Raw genomic sequence first — 19,847 nt, 5'->3', positions numbered from 1 at the left:
TGATATGTTAAGATACATTTGATAACAAAAAAATAGCATAATATTTGAATTAATTAAGTGGTACTGAATTTGTTAAATAAAATTTGCTTCAAAAAAATAAGTGATAAATTATTCACGTATCATTTAATGTGATATGTACTCAAATAATTAATGGTTATGAGTTCAGAAAATTTTGGATGCTTCCCAGTCTGTTTTTTTTCCTTCCCTTCATTAGGTTTATTGTGTTCTGAAGTCTTGACTACATAATTGGTGCTCCTCACTAATTGTTCTGCTGTCAAAATAGAATAAAAATTCAATAACTTTGGAAATATTATTTATCATACCAATCTGAGAACGAAACACTTGTGGCCTTTGAGAATCAAAAACCAAAATCAAGAACTATTCATCAAGAACAAAAGAATCAAACTATATATGGCATTTTTTTTCTTTTTTGTCTAACACGATAGATCTATACTATTCTATACTAAGGGGAGGCAGGGACCTGAAGAGATCCAAAGATAATCTGGAGGGGACTGAACCACCATCGACCCAAACGGGTGCGTAGCTGACAACATTTTTAGGAGGCATTTAATAAATGGAAATTACGTCGGTTTTGTTTGGATTGTATTTTTCTGGTCTTTTTGTAGAAAAATTATTGTAACGATTTGATATATGTGAGATAAAAAGATAATTGAAAAATGTGTCCACGGAAAAGGTAACTTGCAATTCAAACACATCAAAATTTGATCATGGTTTTAAGGTCAAATCTTGTGTGATGTATATAAATCCACGTACATCGATTTCTTTGGGCATTTTTTTTTATTTGAATAGTGGTTATAAATATATTAGCAAGCAATTGACTGACCCTTTGGACTGTAAATTTTGGAATTGCGGCCATTTTCCTGAATTATTCAACGCTCATCCCCTTGAAATGTCATAATAACGCGTTGCATAATTATCTAAATAATTTTTTTAACATACACCTTATCATGACATGATTGACCTTAGTAATAACTAACTTAATTGAGTTTACACACGTTAAGTTAAACTATATCAAAGAGTAGTATTATGATAATCTCTTTTTAATTAATTTAGTTGAGTGTGACTTCTTGTTCTTGAATGATCAATTAATCAATTTTTAGGAAGGAGAAATTGGGCTCTTTGAATAGTAAATTTCCGGAAGATATGTATTTATATTAAGATGGTAAAAGAAAATGCAAATAATAGTCTTTTCATTATTCTGTATAGACTTCAAATGTCAAAAGTTTACGTAAATAATAAAAAAGATTAATCAAAACTCTGTAATAAACGCGTAGCAATTCGGACCAAATCTCACATCAATTCAAAGCAATTTCTGCCTTTCTTCCTACTTTTTTTTTAATTTAATTCTAAATGAAGTTAATTTACCATACTAATTTTTTGTATACAACAATAGCTTTTCAAATCCAAGAAGTCAACAAATGCTAGAAGGCTACATTTTTTTTTTTTACTTAAATCAATATTTACTGCCGACAGTTTAGAAGCTGAGTTCAGTAATTTCCTAGCTAGAATCATCATTAATTATAGTACTATTTCATGAGCAAGTAAATAATTATGTTTAAACATTTGTTTTTCATAGTCTTAATTAATTCAGTTCACCTAAGCAACTTGGCTAGCCGCGTTTTTGATGTACCTTCCCTACTAAGAAAGAAACCATGACCGCGGCGCGAACTTGTGGAGAAATTTCTCTACAAGGTCTAGGGAATTAAAGAAACTCATCTATGAACACCTTTATGGTCAACATTTCTCTATAAAAGAAATGAGTAAATCTGGAGTCTGTTGACTGTTTCTACACTAATAAGGGAATAAATTAAGAATGGATATTTAGTAGTACTTCCCCAGATGTCCCACAAAATCTTCGTATTTTGCTGAGGGAATTGATATTTGCAGTACTCCTCGTTTAGGTTGCATTTGAATTGCAATTTTTTGGAATTTTTTTTTTATAAAACGTACTGTAACGATTTGATATATGTGAGGTAGGAAGGTGATTGGGAAATATGTTCACGGAAAACGTAGAGATTTTTTTTTTTTTTTTTTTTTTATAGAAAACCCCTTTTTTAGTTTCTTTGCATTTCAATTCATTCACCAAAAATATATTATCCAACAAGTACTAGAGGCTAATTAGGGATTGCAGATATTAATTCCCTTTGTTTATCTGTGAAGCTGTGTACGCATCTTCGCTTGTTTTTATAACAAGGGTAAAAAACAAAAAAGTTTCCTGTGACAAGGCTAATACACAGAAATGCCTCCCCTATGGTTTCAAAATATACAATACGACGCCTCATGCTTTGAACTAAATTGTAAAGATGACGGAATCCGTTAAATTTAACGGAAATGGACGAAATGACCAAAATGCCCTAATATAATTAAGCAAAAGACAGCTCAAAAACCACATATTATACATTAAGAGTACTATCCAACAGCACACAGTAAGTTGTAGCTCCTCAACAGGTCCCAAAAATTTCCTAAACAGCGCCCTTTTTTTTTGTTGAAATAATTATTTAGGAGCTAGGTTTTTACCCTCAAAAAAACAATTGTTTATGTGTAAGGGTAGCATCTGATACCATCATCCACAATTCCAAAATCCAAATTGTGCCAATGAAAATAATTTTTTCATTTATTACTTGTGTGATTTTGGTTATTTTACATGTTACCTTGACCTAATCCAGTTTGCTAACTCATTGAGCACACCCAAATTTTATTTTATTTTTTATTTTTAGAATGAGATCAGGCAATATAAAACATACAAGTCCTTATCACTGCTAATAAGACTATGATGTTAATTTGTATGATATAGGCTAAACATCCAATGTAGAGACAATTAAATGTCAGGCTAGTCAACTTTTTTGAACACCTCTAGGCTCTAACTAATCACCTTAATAAAGAATATTCACCACCAAACAAAATTCAACACTTACTGACAATGAGACTATACATTCATTATACTTTTTGCCCCTCTTTTTGCTGATTTTTTTTCTTTTGATATATATGTATAAGATTATTTTTTTTATGCACTGACAGTGTAGTTATCAGCGGAATAGCCAAGGGTTTACATAAGGCCAATTGACTAACTTATTCGTCATGATTTTAAAGGCTTTAATCCAGAGATGCTCTTTGTAATTAGAAACTGAGAAAGAGATTTAACTAGGGGATTATCATGTCATCCCTAGACTTTTTCAGAAAGCTGAAAGGCAAATTGGGACGAGTCAAATGCAACCTTATCTTGTGAGCATTGACCAATTTACATATGCATAAGATAATTGTTGTCTGTCAAATTGTTCATAACCAACAACGTACACATAGATTGTGAAGAGAGTTAAAATTATTTGAAGTTTGAAGATGTTTTGTTTCATAATCTTTCTTCTCTGCTAAGAATCCATGATTGCGAAGTTTGTGCTGAAATTTGAGTCAAGCAGTTATTTGTACGACCAAGAAGAATTAAACAAAGCCACTCATTGCCAATAAAACTTTACAACTTACTTAAATTGAGAGTCTTCTTAATTAGTTTTTTTTTTTTTGCCTTTTTTGATTAATTTTTTTCTGAGCACAAATCCCCCCATTGAGCAAATTACCAACCCCATCAACTAACCTATTTTCTTTATTTTTTTTTTCTAGGTATTCGTCATGATTCATGACACTTTAAGGTTCCACCTAGAATTTTCTTGGTAATTTGAAATGAACCCGTCTAGTTTTGTCAACTAGACTGAGCCATTACCTTGTTTGAATTCTGATTTTTTACAGAAAATTTTTTATATTTTTTATAAATATATTTTTTAATTATATTTTTATCTTATATACATCAAATTGGCACTGTATATTTTTGTACAAAAATTTCAGATCATACGGCCACGACTATAAACAAAAATTGCTAGGAGTAAGTATACATACTTATCTAATGACTATTTAGCCAATTACTGCATAAAATGAGAGTGTAATCTACGAAAATCTTCATATCTAGACATTAAAAAATATAATATGAAACTTCGGGTATTGATGACGGGAGGGAAGATGGTCAAAACTGTACTATTCATAAACGAGTAGTTAAAGTTTAGAGATATTATTATTTTATAAAGCCTTCTTCTCTACTAAGAATCCGTGTTTGCGAACTTGTGATGAAATTGAGGAAAGCTTTTATGCATACGACCAAGAAGAAGTAAACAAAGGGCAGATAGAAACTCTAGGAGATAAACTGATTAGTCAATCTTGAGTTTTTTAAACACCTTAGCATGACCTAATGGATCTTAATTAATACTTCACTGGATGTCCCTCAAATTCTTGGTTTTTGTTTCTTAAGATGTCGCGTACACTTCTTTATTCTTCCCTTGTTTCATAACTTTTTTTTCAGTATAAGTGCGAGGTTTTAGAAGAATTTAAAATCTCTTATTTACACTCCCTACTTTCGTACCATCCAACCCAACCCAACCCTCTCCTCAAACGTGCTAATGGGTTGAAAAATTAATCTCCTATTTTATCTGCAAGGCGTGATTTTAACTTTTTTTTTATCTCTGTTAATTACTTATTTTGAGGTGGAAAAAGCTTTTGTGATTTTGGAATATATTCAAGCTATCATTCTAAGAATTGCTTTTTCTTTTTTTTTTTTTAAAAAAAATTTAGACTAGAAATTAGGACTTCAATTCTTTGAACGTTTTAACATTAATTTCTTTAGTCACCTTTAACAAAAACCAGAACTAGCTAGTGAGATCATAGCCTAACTAGTATATAGCCTAGATTAATACGAATTTGTTTGGTAAAGTGAAAACAAAAAGATTTTGACACCGTTTCACATCCAATAAATGTTACAAATATCAGTCAATCTTCTTCATTGGTCATATAATTTGTATATATGGTCATACCATTGAATATATGTTCTCATATAGTCATATAATTTGTAAGTAGCATACATAAAACGGAAGGATTAGGTTAGGTGATAAGTTGAGAAGGATTATAAGTAGAAAATTTTAAATTCGAACAATTTTACTTATAAAAAAAAACTAATTTTATATACATTGATATGAACTGAAAAACAAAAAAGTAGTATACACGAAATCAGAGGGATCGAGGGAGTCTTGTCTATGGCGCGTAGATAGATACAGCGTCGTCGTTGTTAGTTGTCATTTTTTCTTTGTGGTCCAACAAATGGGAAAATATATATCTACAAATATAATTCTATATACGTGAGAGGGTCACTGTGGTCATTTCAAAAATAATTCTGTCTAGCAGCTCGAGGGAAGTAAAAAGGGCAATTTCGTAAAAAGAAATTAAAGAAACATGTATAAATAACTTCCCAATTTAAGAACTGGAACAGGAAGCAAGGGACGGAGCACGGAGGATTTCAAACACCACCTCCTGGGCGCAAACTTCAATTTTAACGGTCAGAAACTAGTTCGGACAACAGAAAATGCCAGATACAACTCCTTCTTCTTCTTCTTCTTCACATGGCCCTGCAAGTTTCTGGACTCAGGCCAATGCTTTGCTTAGGAAGAATTTGACTTTTCAGGTAATCAGTTGTCACAGTTTATCGAATTTGTCTCTGTTCTGTGTATCCTTTTAGCTTATTGGTCATGGATTTTCTGACCCTTTTTTTTAATCTTGTTATGTTAATGTAGTATATCTTGGGTTTTTGCTTTTAGGTGTGTTTAGCTGTTTGTTGGTGGACTAATTGTTTTCTTGATCAATAATAAGTTATCTTCATGATCCCTATGTTCTATGCTGGAAATGATAAGGCAGGATATTACTTTAGGTGAAGAAAGTTATATATTGTTGATAAAAGATTTAGAATTCTTTGCTTTCTAAGGTATGTTACTTTGCTGATGGCTTCTTGATGGATTTTACTGGAAAGGGATTAAAAACGAAAAAAAAAAAGAGGTAAGATTGGTTGCAGCCTTCAAATTGTTGAGCTCGACATGAATTTCTTTTTTTTTTTTTGGGTTTTGTACAGTAATTTAGTTTCATTCACATTTGGAACCTTGTTAATTGAACATTGCCATTTACAAAAGTTGGGCATACTATTAGTCATGTGGTGTCGGTAAAGAATTGAATTTGCAGAGATAATTATTCCAAGGTATAAGAAGTATTTTCTACTAAGATTATAGTATTCTAGAACTTTTTATTTTACCATAAAATAGATCCTCAAGCTTTTCTCCAGGTATAAAAGTTATGTGCTGCATAACTGGTAACAAAACTTGACTTGGTTTAGCATTTATAAACGGACAAGTATCTAATTGCTTCCTTCTTGTCTCAAAACAGCTGAGTCCTTCTCATTGTCAAGACTTATCTTTCATTAATCTTAACTCCACCTTATTTGTGACATTAAGCAATCTAGAACTACTAGTGTATGTATGCACTGTTAGTTTACGAAAGATTAATCCTTACTATTTCGATCCTCGGATTTCTTGGTTTTGTTTCATGCATCTAAACTGATAAAGTTAAACATTTTGTTTGCGGATTTTGTATTTCAAGGTAAATGGTTGATGGTTGTTTGTTTTCTTTTGCCCCTTTTTTTTGGTTTTTCAGAAAAGGAATATCAGATCAAATGTTCGGCTTGTCATATTCCCATTTTTCTTGTGCTTGTTGCTGGTTATTATCCAAGTTTTAGTCAACTCAGAATTGGATAAACCCAAAAATAAATGTGGCTGCACTTGTGTTGACACTAATGGGGATGGAAAATGCGAGAGAGTGTGTGGAATTGAATATTCTACACTGGATCAAGTGGTAACTTGTGCAATTCCTAGCCCACCAGAGTGGCCTCCATTGTTACAAATACCAGCCCCTGAGTATCGTGCAGTGCTAACAGATTTTATTTCACATGCTGACTTGCCGAATGAGTCATGCAAGAGGACTGGTTCTTGTCCCGTGGCTATACTTCTGACTGGAAGTAATCGTACTCTTGGACAGAGTATGCAGCTCTTGTTCTTGGTCATGATATACTTCTTTGTAATTGATTTTTTGCCCTGCTGAACATGGGATTATCTAAATTGATGCATTTGTGCTTCATCTACAACTCTGTAGGTCTGGGTGCAAGCATGTTCCCAAGTTCATTAACTTTAAATGCTTCAGAGGTGTTATACAGCTTAGCTAATGTTGTCTTGGTGAGCCTTTGTTTATTTTGTTTAAGTTTTGCCATTTCCTATTGGTAGTTAATTCAAGAGTAGTTACTTTGTACTGTTATTACTGCTTAATGCTTCTGGTGTTATGTTGTTGCTTCACTTGCTTGTGCAATATTCTGGAATTCAGGGTTCTGCATCAAAGCCTCAATTGTCCAACTTCCTCGAGCCAGCTTTCTTTTCTAATCTGCCTGTCTATTATCTCCAACCTCAATGTAGTTCAAACGTCACGTTTTCAGTTTCCTTCCCAGTAGGTTCTGCCTCAAGTAAACAAGGTACTATTCTTATGTCAACCATTATAGAAACTTAAACAGAGATGGCTTTCTATTTACTTTTGTCCTTTAGAGGAAGGCGAATCTGTTCTATGCATTCAAAAGAAGGAATTCTGCATGTCTCTTAGTTATTCCTTCATTGGTATGAATACTCTCTCACATTTACTAGACAGAAATCCATTTTCTGGACTATCAATATGTTCTGTTTCAAATGCAGAGATAAGTTGTGTTCAAGGTTTCCATTTGTGGCGAAACAGTTCTTCTGAGATCAATGATGAGCTGTATAAAGGTTACAGGAAGGGCAATCAACAAAGGAAGATAAATGAGATAACAGCAGGTTTGTTAGCCATGTTTCATGAATCTCTAACCTGCAGTAATTTATATTACTTTGTTTATTTAACTTCTGGTTTCATTCTCTTTCACAGGCTATGATTTCTTAAATACAGACCTGACAAATTTTAATGTGAGTATATGGTACAACTCTACCTATAAGAATGACTCAGGCAACAGTCCTCTTGCATTAACACGGGTGCCTCGTTCAATCAACTTGGTATGCGCTATCTGGTTGTTTTTTATCTGTACTATTTAGGCCAACATTTTCTGAACTAGGTTATGTTTAATACCTGTTTGACATTTGCAATTTCATGTATTTGATTGAGAACACAAGGCATCCATTGCGTATTTTACGTTACATGAAAGGATAAGGCTATGCAAAGAGAATGAACCTGAAACCTGTTTGCAAACTTCAATAATGAACTTTACTTTAAATATGATACTCTGCCTGAGAATAGGTGTTTATGCTTTTGTGAGAATCATTAAAATTAAAATACACAACAAAGTTGAATAGGACTGCCTCACCTTATTAGTGTTTATACAAATTTGTGGCAATCAAATTATGGAGGTTTCATCTTCATTTTTTTCTTTTTCTTTTCTTTATTAGTTTAATGTGCTTTTGGAAATTCATACTTTAGTTATGTACTGGTAAAAAGATTGCAAAAAAGTAAGAAAATGAGGTAAATTGCACAGATGCAACAAATCTTTGTTAGGTACTTCTATCTTCTATCTGTTGTGCTGCTTCAAATAATAGTATCTCTCCAGCCACTGGAATGATGAGGTGAAGAAATGAAGATATATCTGTAGTTGTATGAGCAATTGCATGCTATCCTGATAATTACTTTGATTTATAAGTTGCGCACATTTGGCTTCAGATTGCGTTATAGTTAGCACCATCTGTTTACCTCATTTTCTGTGGATTAATAACTTACAACTGTTACATCCATGCATATGTCTTCTGAATTATAAGTGGGAAGCAAAACTAGATTTTGGGATACGATTCAAGCTAATTAAAGCAATAGATTATAGTTGTTTCCATCCCCAACAATGCCGTAAATTTCAACGTGAGAACTGAGATTCCTGAGTCAAAGAGCAGCAAATTTTTTCCATCTCATTATCAACTTAATTTTCCAAACATGAAAGGTAAACTGAATTACATTATAATTGTTCCAACGTTCTCAATTAACTCACAGCATCCTTTTTCTATAATTAGGAAATAGAAATCTTTTCGTAATTTTTCTATAGGTTGACCCTGTAACGAAGAAAATGCCAAAAAATATGACCCCTTTCATGATTGAGCTCATGCAGCTTATCAGAGCCTTTTCTTTTTACCATTGTCACAAATAACATTGCTGGAGACGAAAACATCCTGTGGAAATTTACTTTTCAAGCATGATTATGTGATTTTCTGAATGGTCCTTTGTTTCTGTTAAAGCATTTTAGTCGCTTCCTCATTCAATTCTGCTTTTCTCTATACAATTCCTTGCAAGAAAAAGTTTGAGTCAAATATCAAGGCTTTCTTTTTTGATAATGGACTGTGATTTTTTAAATGTTAATGGGAAGGTCAATTCACCTGAGTTTCCTCTGCTAAGAGTTGTACTTCTGTTTATTTGACAATAAAGAAGGTGAAATAATTGTTCATTCTCTGCGAAGATATTGCAAAAGTCAGGGCACCATCTTCAGTTTGTCCTCTGAAGAGTTACATTCTTGTTTAATAAAAAATGTATTTTTTGGATGATACATAGATTTATAGGACCTTTCAATGTGTGATTGGAGTTATCTAATATGCCTCTGAAGCATATTTGATGTTGATGTAACCAGGTAACCTTTCATGGACAATTAACTGCTGTAAGGTGTCAGAGGTTCTTCTATGTGTTCCTTAATTTTTGCTCCATTTGTTGCCTGTCCTAATAAATCTTTGGTAGGACCATCTAGGAGTTTGTTCTCATGCTAAGCATACCAATATTTGCAGAATTTGTAGTGTCTATCTTAAGAACTCTTTGAGTAGCCGCTGAAACTTTGTTTTTATTATCAACATTCCTTAATATGTCTCAATCACTGGCATCTCATCATTATTGATTAGTGAGGCTTTGTCATTGTTCACAGTTGTAGCTACTGAAATGTGCTTGAATGCACATCTGACTTTGTCAAACTGAAATCTGTATTACATAAACCCAAAGAGGTCATATATGTTGGGTTAACATTTGGCCGCTACATTTGCAGGCATCAAATGCTTATCTCCAGTTTTTACTTGGACCTGGTACTAAAATGCTGTTTGAATTTGTCAAAGAAATGCCAAAGCCAGAAACAAAACTCAGGCTGGATTTCTCTTCTCTGCTTGGACCACTATTCTTTACATGGGTTATTATAAAACTATTCCCTGTGAGTAAATTAAGTGTATCATCTCATATGGAATTGTTTCACTCTACTACTCAAGCATCCATCTTGATATATTGTAGCTGTAAATGGAAAACATAATCTGAGTATATCCAGTTAAGATGTTTTTCTTCTTGATGAAATCATGATCTTCTCTCCTAATTTTAGTGACCGTTGAAAGATATTGATCAGATATAGTAGCTCAGTGGAGCTTTCAAGTGTTTTGTATTTAAGTAGTTGAATGCAATTAGTTATTTAACTACTTTGCTTCCAACACTAGTAAGATTTAGAATTGGGTAGATGAAACATCACTTTGGTAAAAATTTTTCCAACACAAGTCTCATCTTAGCTTGGAAAACTGAAACATGAGAGAAGTTTGTGCTAATTTTCTCAGATTCCATCATTAAGTTTCTCTAGTTATTGATTTGTTTAACATAAGTTGCATCTTCAAAAAAAAAAAAAAAAAAAAGTTTACATTGTGTAGCCTTAGTATAAGCAATGTCATGGTTGAAATTGTTCAAGAATGTTGTTATGCTCGTTATAATGCTTGAATTTATTATTGTCCTGCCTCATGATACATGCATTAAGTTAATTATTCTGCTCTTTGATCAATTCTCCTCTTTGGATAGGTTGTACTAGGCTCTCTGGTTTATGAGAAGCAACAAAGGCTAAGAATCATGATGAAAATGCATGGGGTTGGCGATGGTCCCTATTGGATGATTTCCTACACTTATTTTGTTGTATTGTCTTCTGTATACATGCTAGTTTTTGTCATTTTTGGATCAGTGATAGGTAACACCACAAGCAACAGATCACTTCTTTTATTTTGATCTTTTATTTGATTAACTAAAATTATATAGTATTTTTGTTCTTGCAGGATTGAAGTTCTTCACACTTAATGATTACACTATCCAGCTGATATTTTACTTTTTCTACATAAACTTGCAAGTATCATTGGCTTTTCTTGTTGCTGCATTATTCTCAAATGTCAAGACTGCTACAGGTGTAGTTTCAGCTAGTAGATATCATTTCTTTAACAGGGCAAACGTACTATAATGCTCACAAATTCATGTTTTTATATAATTGTCACAGTTCTAGGGTACATAATGGTCTTTGGAAGTGGTCTCTTGGGTGGCTTTCTTTTCCAGTTCTTTCTTGAAGATTCGTCATTCCCGAGTAAGTGAAAAGCCTTAACTGTGCCATTGTCTCGTGTTATATGCCAGATTATTATTCCGTTACACTAAAGGAGAAGTCTTTTCAGAAGGCTCATGGATAAAATAGCAACCAACACTATTGTCTGTTGGAGTTCTATTATCCATAGGCCCCAAGTAGCATAGTATAAGCTTTTTATTGTGTCAGTGCGAGTCAAGCAATTGTGTGTGTCCTGAACTATGTTCAATTTGTTGTTGATAGTAATTTAAATTTGAAGACACTTTGAGATCATTTGTTTCATGGTGACAAATCCCATTTTTAGCATGTGGTCATTGTTGGAATCCCGCCTGCATTGGAAAAGGATAAAACAAAAGCTGGGATATTGTCTACACTTTATAGAAATTAAGTAATGTAACATGTACTTTACTTAGGGAAAATGACATCTGCAAAAGTGATTTCCAAGCATAATTGTAACCCCAAAGATGATAGAACATCAATAATCATTCCGCTGTCATGTTGGTTCTCTGTAGTTCGAGGGTTGGAGGTCAACTCACAACATTAGACTGTTTCTCATATGAAATTCATTGATGTTATTGTCAAGAGAATATAAGTATTCTTGTAGATAATAAATTAGTAAGGGTATTCTTGTAAATAGTTTGTTAGGTTTGTACTCCTATAAATACTAGTTGGTCACTCATAATACTGTGACTAGATGTTTTCCTTCCAAAATACCAGTTGACATGGTATCAGAGCAAAAGTCCTAGGGTTAGGGTTAAACATCTAGCAAAAGTCTTGACGCGATACTGTTCATCGCGCACTGTTCACGCGGTACTGTTCACGCGATACTGTTCACCCCGGTACTATTCACGCGCACTGTTCACGGCGCACTGTTTATAGCGAATTTTGATTGCTGTTTTGTTTGAAGTGCTATTCGCTATGGTTGAAAGTTTTGCTAATGGGGTTACCACTGATCAAGTTAAATCAAGTTCTTCAGCACATAGGTCCCAGAAAACTGTTATTATATCCGAGGAAGATTATGTTAAATTCTTACAGTACCAAACTACAAGTCACGCATCTCTTCCCTCTGCTTCTTTAGCACAAAAAGGTAATGACTCATGGATTATTGACTCCGGGGCTACTGATCATATGTCAGGTACCTCTAAAATTTTTTCTAATTTTCAAGAGTCTACTCCCTTTCCTCATGTTACTTTAGCTGATGGATCTACCACTAAAGTTAAAGGACTAGGCACTGTAGAAATTAATCCATCACTTCCGCTGTCTTCTGTTCTTTACGTACCCAATTTACCATTTAATCTAATGTCTGTTAGTAAGCTCACTAAATTTCTACAGTGTACAGTTACTTTTTCTCCTGATTCCGTTGTCATTCAGGATTTGAAGACAAAGAGGACGATTGGTGGAGGGCATGAGCATAATGGTCTTTACTTTCTCAACTTTAATGGTCCGATAGCATGTCCTGCTACTGTTTCTCCTCTTGAAATTCACTGTCGTTTAGGTCATCCGTCTTTACAAAATTTGAAAAAGTTGGTTCCTACTTTGAATCAATTATCTTCGTTAGAATGTGAGTCTTGTCAGTTAGGAAAGCATCATCGTGTTTCTTTTGCTCCTAAAGTCAATAAACGGGTTTCTGAACCCTTTTTGTTAGTTCATTCTGATGTTTGGGGTCCTAGTCGAGTCACTTCAAAGTTAGGTTTTAAATATTTTGTAGTCTTTGTTGATGATTTTTCCAGAGTTACATGGCTTTATTTAATGAAAGATCGTTCAGAATTATATTCCATTTTTTGTGCATTTGTTACAGAAATAAAGAATCAATTTGGTGTGCCTGTGCGTATACTTCGCAGTGATAATGCGAAAGAATATTTTTCCACTCCTTTTAATACCTTTATGACTAAGTCTGGTATTATTCATCAGTCCTCTTGTCCTCACACTCCACAACAGAATGGAGTTGCTGAAAGGAAAATTGGACATTTAATCGAAATTGCTCGAACACTGTTGTTGCACATGAATGTGCCCAAACAATTTTGGAGTGATGCAGTTCTAACTGCATGTTATTTAATTAATCGCATGCCATCTAATATTCTTGAAGGTCAATTACCTCACTCCATTCTTTTTCCTCATGAACCTGTGTTTAAATTGCCTCCTCGTATTTTTGGATGTGTCTGCTTTGTTCATCAGCTTGCTCCCGGGGTGGATAAATTAGATTCTCGTGCTATTAAGTGTATTTTCTTAGGATATGCACGAGCGCAAAAAGGGTATAGATGTTACAGTCCAGTTTTAAATCGATTTTTTACTTGTGCTGATGTTACTTTCTTTGAATCCACTCCGTATTTTATCAAACAAAGTATGTCTTGTGAGTTAGACCAGTGTCCCTCTTTTTCCTCTCCTGTTTTACCAGTCCCTTCCCCTTTATTACCTGAGTTATCTAGTCCACCAGATTCCATAGCTCGATTATCTCGTCCTCATCTTCAAGTTTACTCTCGTCGTTCCATGGTTGAAAAAGTTCCTGATATGCCACGCACTTCACCAATTAATTCTCAATCTTCCAATCCAGGTATGACGCCCTCCTCTGAGTTAGATCTTCCCATTGCTTTACGCAAAGGTAAGAGACATTGTACTTCCCATCCTATTTCTAATTTTGTTTCTTATTCTCGTCTCTCTATGTCATATTCTTCTTTTGTTGCTTCCCTTGATTCTATCTCCATTCCTAAGTCTATTACCTATGCTCTTAATCATCCTGGTTGGAGATTAGCTATGCAAGAAGAGATGTCTGCTTTGGAACAAAATGGTACTTGGGATCTTGTCCCTCGTCCTTCAGGTAAGCCTGTTGTTGGTTGTAAATGGGTGTACACTATAAAAGTGCAGCCTAATGGTTCTATTGATAGATTGAAGGCTCGGCTGGTAGCTAGAGGATTTACTCAGGTGTATGGAGTAGATTACTTAGAAACTTTTTCTCCTGTTGCAAAGATTACCTCTGTTCGTCTTCTTATCTCTTTGGCAGCCACTTATAATTGGCCATTGCATCAGTTGGATGTGAAAAATGCATTTCTGCATGGAGATTTGAAAGAAGAGGTATATATGGAACAACCTCCTGGATTTGTTGTTCAGGGGGAGAATCCGCGGTTGGTTTGTCGTTTGAAAAAATCCTTATATGGATTGAAACAGTCTCCGAGGGCTTGGTTTGGCCGGTTTAGTAGTGTTGTCATGGAGTTCGGTCTGACAAGATGTGGAGTAGATCACTCTGTATTTTATCGGCATTCTAATGCTGGTAAAATTTTATTAGTTGTTTATGTGGATGACATTGTGATTACAGGTGATGATGTTGTGGGGATTCAGAAACTTAAATCCAATCTGCAGGCAAACTTTCAGACAAAGGATTTAGGTCATCTACAGTATTTTCTGGGTATTGAGGTAGCTCGGTCTAAATATGGGATTTATTTATGTCAAAGAAAATATGTACTCGATATGTTGAGTGAAGTTGGGATGTTAGGTTGCCGACCTGTGGATACTCCTATGGATCCAAATGTGAAATTAGCAGGAGATCAAGGTGCATTACTTGATGATCCTAAGCAATATCGAAGACTTGTGGGTAAATTAAATTATCTCACTGTAACGAGACCTGACATTTCGTTTGCAGTGAGTGTTGTGAGTCAATTTCTTGATACCCCTCGTACTAGTCATTGGGATGCTGTTATACGGATTCTCAGATATCTTAAGAGTGCTCCTGGAAAAGGGTTGCTGTATCAAAATCATGGACACACTGATATTGAAGGATATAGTGATGCAGATTGGGCTGGTTCTGCCTCAGATCGAAGATCGACTACAGGATATTGTGTGTTTGTTGGTGGTAATTTAGTGTCGTGGAAGAGTAAGAAGCAAACAGTTGTATCCAGATCAAGTGCAGAATCTGAATACCGCGCTATGGCTCACACTGTGTGTGAGTTGGTTTGGTTGAAGAGCATATTACTGGAACTTGGGTTTGAGCATAAACAGCCTATGAATTTAGTGTGTGATAATCAGGCGGCTGTTCATATTGCGTCTAATCCAGTGTTTCATGAAAGGACAAAACATATTGAAGTTGATTGTCATTTCATTCGAGAGAAATTGCTTGACGGGGTCATCAAGACATCTCATGTACCGTCTGTAGATCAATTGGCTGATGTGTTTACCAAGAGTTTAGGGGGTTCTAGGGTGAAATACATTTGTAACAAGTTGGGTGCTTATGATATATATGCTCCAACTTGAGGGGGAGTGTCAAGAGAATATAAGTATTCTTGTAGATAATAAATTAGTAAGGGTATTCTTGTAAATAGTTTGTTAGGTTTGTACTCCTATAAATACTAGTTGGTCACTCATAATACTGTGACTAGATGTTTTCCTTCCAAAATACCAGTTGACAGTTATTATCAGGATTGTTTGAATGGATTTCAAATACTGTTAACTTTAAAACATGGACTCCAGATCATTTTTTTTAACTTCCTTTGCGTTTTGCAATTCATGACCTTCTTGTCTGCCTATTTTCAATTTGTATGGTTTTGTTTCTACAATTTTTTTGGTGTTCATTGTTGTCTTGTTTCGTCATACTAAGAATGATCTGAAAATTGTTCAGGAGGCTGGATCATAGTCATGGAATTATATCCAGGATTTTCCCTTTATCGGGGCTTGTATGAGTTTGCACAATATGCATTTGCGGGAAACTATATGGGGACAGATGGGATGCGATGGAAAGATCTAAATGATAGCAAGAATGGGATGAAAGAAGTCTTAGTCATTATGTTTATTGAATGGTGGGTGGTTCTTCTCATTGCGTTTTATGTTGATCAAGTTAAATCATCAGGAAAAAGTCCTACTTTTTTCTTGCAAAACTTCCGAAAGAAGCCCTTATCATCCTTCCGAAAGCCTAGTTTGCAAAGGCAGGGATCTAAAGTTTTTGTTGGCATGGAGAAACCTGATGTTCTCCAAGAGGTAATTTCATTAATTCCTTTTTAGTTGATCATAAGCTCGGGGTCAGGAAAAAAAAAGTTAAAAAAGAAAAAATGTTGCCCTGTATTTGAATTGAGAGTGCTGACCAGTGTTTCAGCACTTGAAGTTCCGTGATTATGAACTGTATTTGTTAAGTAACTATAGTTATCTTCACTTTTTGAATAGGCACTAAAATTCACCTTTGCCTCACAAATGGGACTGTTGCATATAAAATTTTAGTTTGTTTAACAAGCATCTTTTTCTTTTATTCGGAATGACCCCATCAGTTATGTAATCAATATTGCTGTGAAAAGATAGGCTACTGCATGATTAACTCCTCTGTATGTCTGCATTTTTAATTGTTATTCCATCTTTCATCCTCAGAGAGAGAAGGTTGAACAATTGATGCTCGAGCCCAGCACAGGTCATGCCATCATCTGTGACAATCTTAAAAAGGTGTATCCAGGAAGGGATGGAAACCCAGAGAAATTTGCAGTGAGAGGACTGTCACTGGCTTTGCCCCGTGGGGAATGCTTTGGTATGCTTGGGCCTAATGGTGCAGGCAAAACTTCCTTCATAAATATGGTCAGTTCAATGTTCTTGCTTCATTTATATATTACTGAAGTAGTAACCATCCAAGCTGTAACAAAAAGCAAACATTTTATTTTGTTGGCTTTTGCATATGTTTCTTGTTTAACGTATTTGAATATAACTTTCAATATTCTCCATGAACTTTTATTGAGATCAGCTTCTGGGTTTAGTTTCCTATCTTGGCCAGACACTGAAAGATTTGTTTCTATCCTTGTATTTTTGTTAACAGATGATCGGACTTATAAAACCAAGCTCTGGTACTGCATATGTTCAAGGGCTTGATATTTGGAGCCAGATGGATAGCATTTATACCAGCATGGGTGTCTGCCCACAACATGAGTATGCATTGATGTTATTTATTATTTTAATTTACTATAAACAATTTCGTCTATTTCTGTTTATCAGTTTATCCCCTACATGTCTTCCATTTACTATGTTAAATGTATACAGTCTTCTGTGGGAAACACTAACTGGGAGAGAGCACCTGCTCTTTTATGGAAGACTTAAGAACCTAAAAGGTGCTGCTTTAACACAGGTAAGCAATGTTGTTTTTGATCTGGCAAGAAGAGTGCTGGGAGAGTTGTATTAGTAAATCTTAAAACTATTGCATGAAGTCATAGACTTTAAATCAGCAGAATCTAATCACTGTTGTTATATCAAGAATTTGCAGCTTCATAATGGTTAGCAACGACATCAGAGTCCAAACAATGGAGAACACTATCTAGATGGATAGCAAGTGTTTATTCTGCATTTTACTCGTACTTTCTTTGTCATGGCTTGCTGCATACTGATTCAAATGACATTAAAGATGCTACAGAGAGTGGGAGAGTAACACATGTATGAAATGAAAATTGTCTTGGGATTTTTGTCACGTTGGACGATTTCTGAATTTGGTAATGAGCCGTTGCAGGCAGTGGAAGAATCTCTTAAGAGTGTAAACCTATTTCATGGAGGCATTGCTGACAAGCAAGCTGGGAAATATAGTGGAGGTATGAAGAGGAGGCTTAGCGTTGCAATTTCACTGATTGGAGATCCCAAAGTAGGCCTACATCCTCTTCCATTTATTACTAAGATAATTAAAGCAGCTCACCTTTTAACATAGCTTCTTAGGATAATTTGTTAGGTTGTGTATATGGATGAGCCCAGTACAGGACTGGATCCAGCTTCGAGAAATAACTTATGGAATGTTGTGAAGAGGGCAAAGCAAGACAGAGCAATAATACTCACTAGTAATATCTACCTCTCTCTCTCCATCTCTCTTTCTGTCTCTCTCTCTCCATCTCTCTTTCTGTCTCTCTCTCTCTCCATCTCTCTTTCTGTCTCTCTCTCTCTCTCTCTCATGAAAATTAGAAAAGAACCTTGTTTCCTATATTGCAATATTGTTTTCCTTGCAGTGGTCTGTACCAAAATGAGACAATTGTGCTTACCTGTTGTTATAATTCAGACTCCATACCTATACTGGTGGCTGAAACCCTTTGCTTATGTTTACCGAGTATAGGACATTTGAAGCATAATCAGTGGGGATCTCTGCTAGTTTTAGACTGGGAAAATCAAATACACAATGAAATCTGCTCCTAAGACCGCACTCTTTCTCCCATAAGTGCAAGCAGCCTCCTGAGGGCACAAACCTAACAAATTCTCAGACATTTATCACCTAAAATCATTCTGTTGGTTACAGTGGCTTGAATCTTGTTATTGGTGACATATTTGAGTGACTTATACTCGCTTGTCTTGTGGAATTATTTCAGCACATTCGATGGAAGAGGCAGAGCATTTGTGTGATAGATTGGGAATTTTTGTTGATGGCAGTTTGCAGTGTATAGGTAACCCCAAAGAGGTAATGACTTTGGAACCTTTCTTCACTGGGAAAATGCATTATCTGTGTCTGTGCTATAAGATTGATTGATAACTGTGTTGCTTTTAGACTTCTCCTAATTAAGTTCCCTGCCACCTCTAAATGGACCGCGCAACGGGATTCACAAGCTGCATTTCTTTATTAAGAATTGAGCTTTTTATTGACCGGCTTAAATGTGAAATCTGAAAGAGGAGCCTTATCGGTCTCATTTGGATATATTGCGTTTCAGTTGAAGGCTAGATATGGGGGCTTTTACGTGTTTACGATGACAACGTCGGCTGATCATGAGGTTGAAGTGGAGAACTTGGTGAGACATCTGTCCCCAAATGCCAACAGGACATACCATTTATCCGGCACTCAAAAGTTTGAGTTGCCAAAGCATGAAATCAAGATTTCTGATGTTTTCCAAGCAGTTGAGAATGCCAAAAGCAGATTCACAGTTCACGCTTGGGGTCTTGCTGATACCACTTTGGAAGATGTGTTTATCAAGGTTGCTCGTGGAGCTCAAGCATTCAACGTTCTCTCATGAAATCATTTCCGATATCTGCTACATTTATTCATTAACCGATCACACTTCATTTTGGCGATCAGCATCCTGTATGATTGATTGTTGTTCATAGCATCAGAAATCTGTTATGACTGCTCCAGATTTGTAGACATAGCTGACAATAGCTGTTGAAACTGAAAGTAATAAATTCTTTATTTTTGATTTCACCAAAATTCTAGTATAAATTGCAGTCTAGATTTTCAACTTACTCCCAAAATGAAAAAAACATCGTCATCACGCAGGTAATCGGTATGCTGCCAAATGCAAGAACATTAAAAAAAAAAATTAACTTGATAAAAGCTACCGTAAAAGCACCAAATTTCAACTTTTGCTAAAAGTAATTTTTATATCAAAAATTCTATTCCTAATTTTATGAGACGATGTTTACTAGATATTTTAAAAGTACTTTTAACATTTAAAAGTGCATTTTTATTAAAAACACTGCAACCCCAACGGGGTCTAAATCATACTGAAGTCGTGACTTGATTTTTCTGGGTGGACAAAATTTGATGAGGGGTTTCTCTTTAGTCTTGAGTCGTCACTTGCATCCAAAAATATCCATTTCAAGAAGTTTGCCAGGCCGGGCAATAGAAAAGACAAAGCAATCAGACAAAGTTTTCAAA

The 19,847-nt window shown here is 34.9% G+C and overlaps 1 protein-coding gene across 3 annotated transcripts; it reads left to right on the top strand.

Annotated features, from left to right (window-relative positions):
* The first annotated feature begins 5,304 nt into the window (after positions 1–5,304).
* Positions 5,305–19,397, top strand: LOC113742177 (ABC transporter A family member 7). 3 transcript variants are annotated; one of them, XM_027269929.2, is made up of 18 exons: positions 5,305–5,515; positions 6,532–6,913; positions 7,027–7,106; positions 7,252–7,396; positions 7,611–7,730; positions 7,819–7,943; positions 9,950–10,108; positions 10,732–10,894; positions 10,980–11,105; positions 11,195–11,278; positions 15,879–16,234; positions 16,616–16,816; positions 17,052–17,161; positions 17,273–17,357; positions 17,733–17,861; positions 17,946–18,051; positions 18,571–18,659; positions 18,907–19,397. In XM_027269929.2, the coding sequence occupies exons 1-18, from the start codon at positions 5,417–5,419 to the stop codon at positions 19,204–19,206; spliced, it is 2,859 nt and encodes a 952-aa protein (XP_027125730.1). In that variant the 5' UTR covers positions 5,305–5,416; the 3' UTR covers positions 19,207–19,397. The 3 variants fall into 3 exon arrangements, 2 of the variants coding, with proteins under 2 accessions (XP_027125730.1, XP_071904109.1); XR_011813778.1 differs by lacking the exon at positions 18,907–19,397 and having other exon boundaries at positions 17,933–18,051; positions 18,571–18,608; XM_072048008.1 differs by lacking the exons at positions 17,733–17,861; positions 17,946–18,051; positions 18,571–18,659; positions 18,907–19,397 and adding an exon at positions 17,484–17,646.
* Positions 19,398–19,847: the final 450 nt, after the last annotated feature.

This window comes from Coffea arabica, chromosome 4e, assembly GCF_036785885.1.
Source record: "Coffea arabica cultivar ET-39 chromosome 4e, Coffea Arabica ET-39 HiFi, whole genome shotgun sequence".
NCBI classification, from domain to species: Eukaryota; Viridiplantae; Streptophyta; class Magnoliopsida; order Gentianales; family Rubiaceae; genus Coffea; species Coffea arabica.
The sequence above is the reverse complement of the archived record's forward strand: the minus strand, read 5'-3'. Positions and strand labels throughout refer to the sequence as shown.

What these genes read in the sequence shown, in the direction of transcription:
- LOC113742177 (XM_027269929.2), top strand. Translation starts at nt 5,417, where the DNA reads ATGCCAGATACAACTCCTTCTTCTTCTTCTTCTTCACATGGCCCTGCA. An exon ending in TTCTGCCTCAAGTAAACAAG is followed by an intron (nt 7,397 to 7,610) that starts GTACTATTCTTA and finishes TTTCAAATGCAG; the next exon opens with AGATAAGTTGTGTTCAAGGT. An exon ending in CAGAGCAATAATACTCACTA is followed by an intron (nt 18,052 to 18,570) that starts GTAATATCTACC and finishes GAATTATTTCAG; the next exon opens with CACATTCGATGGAAGAGGCA.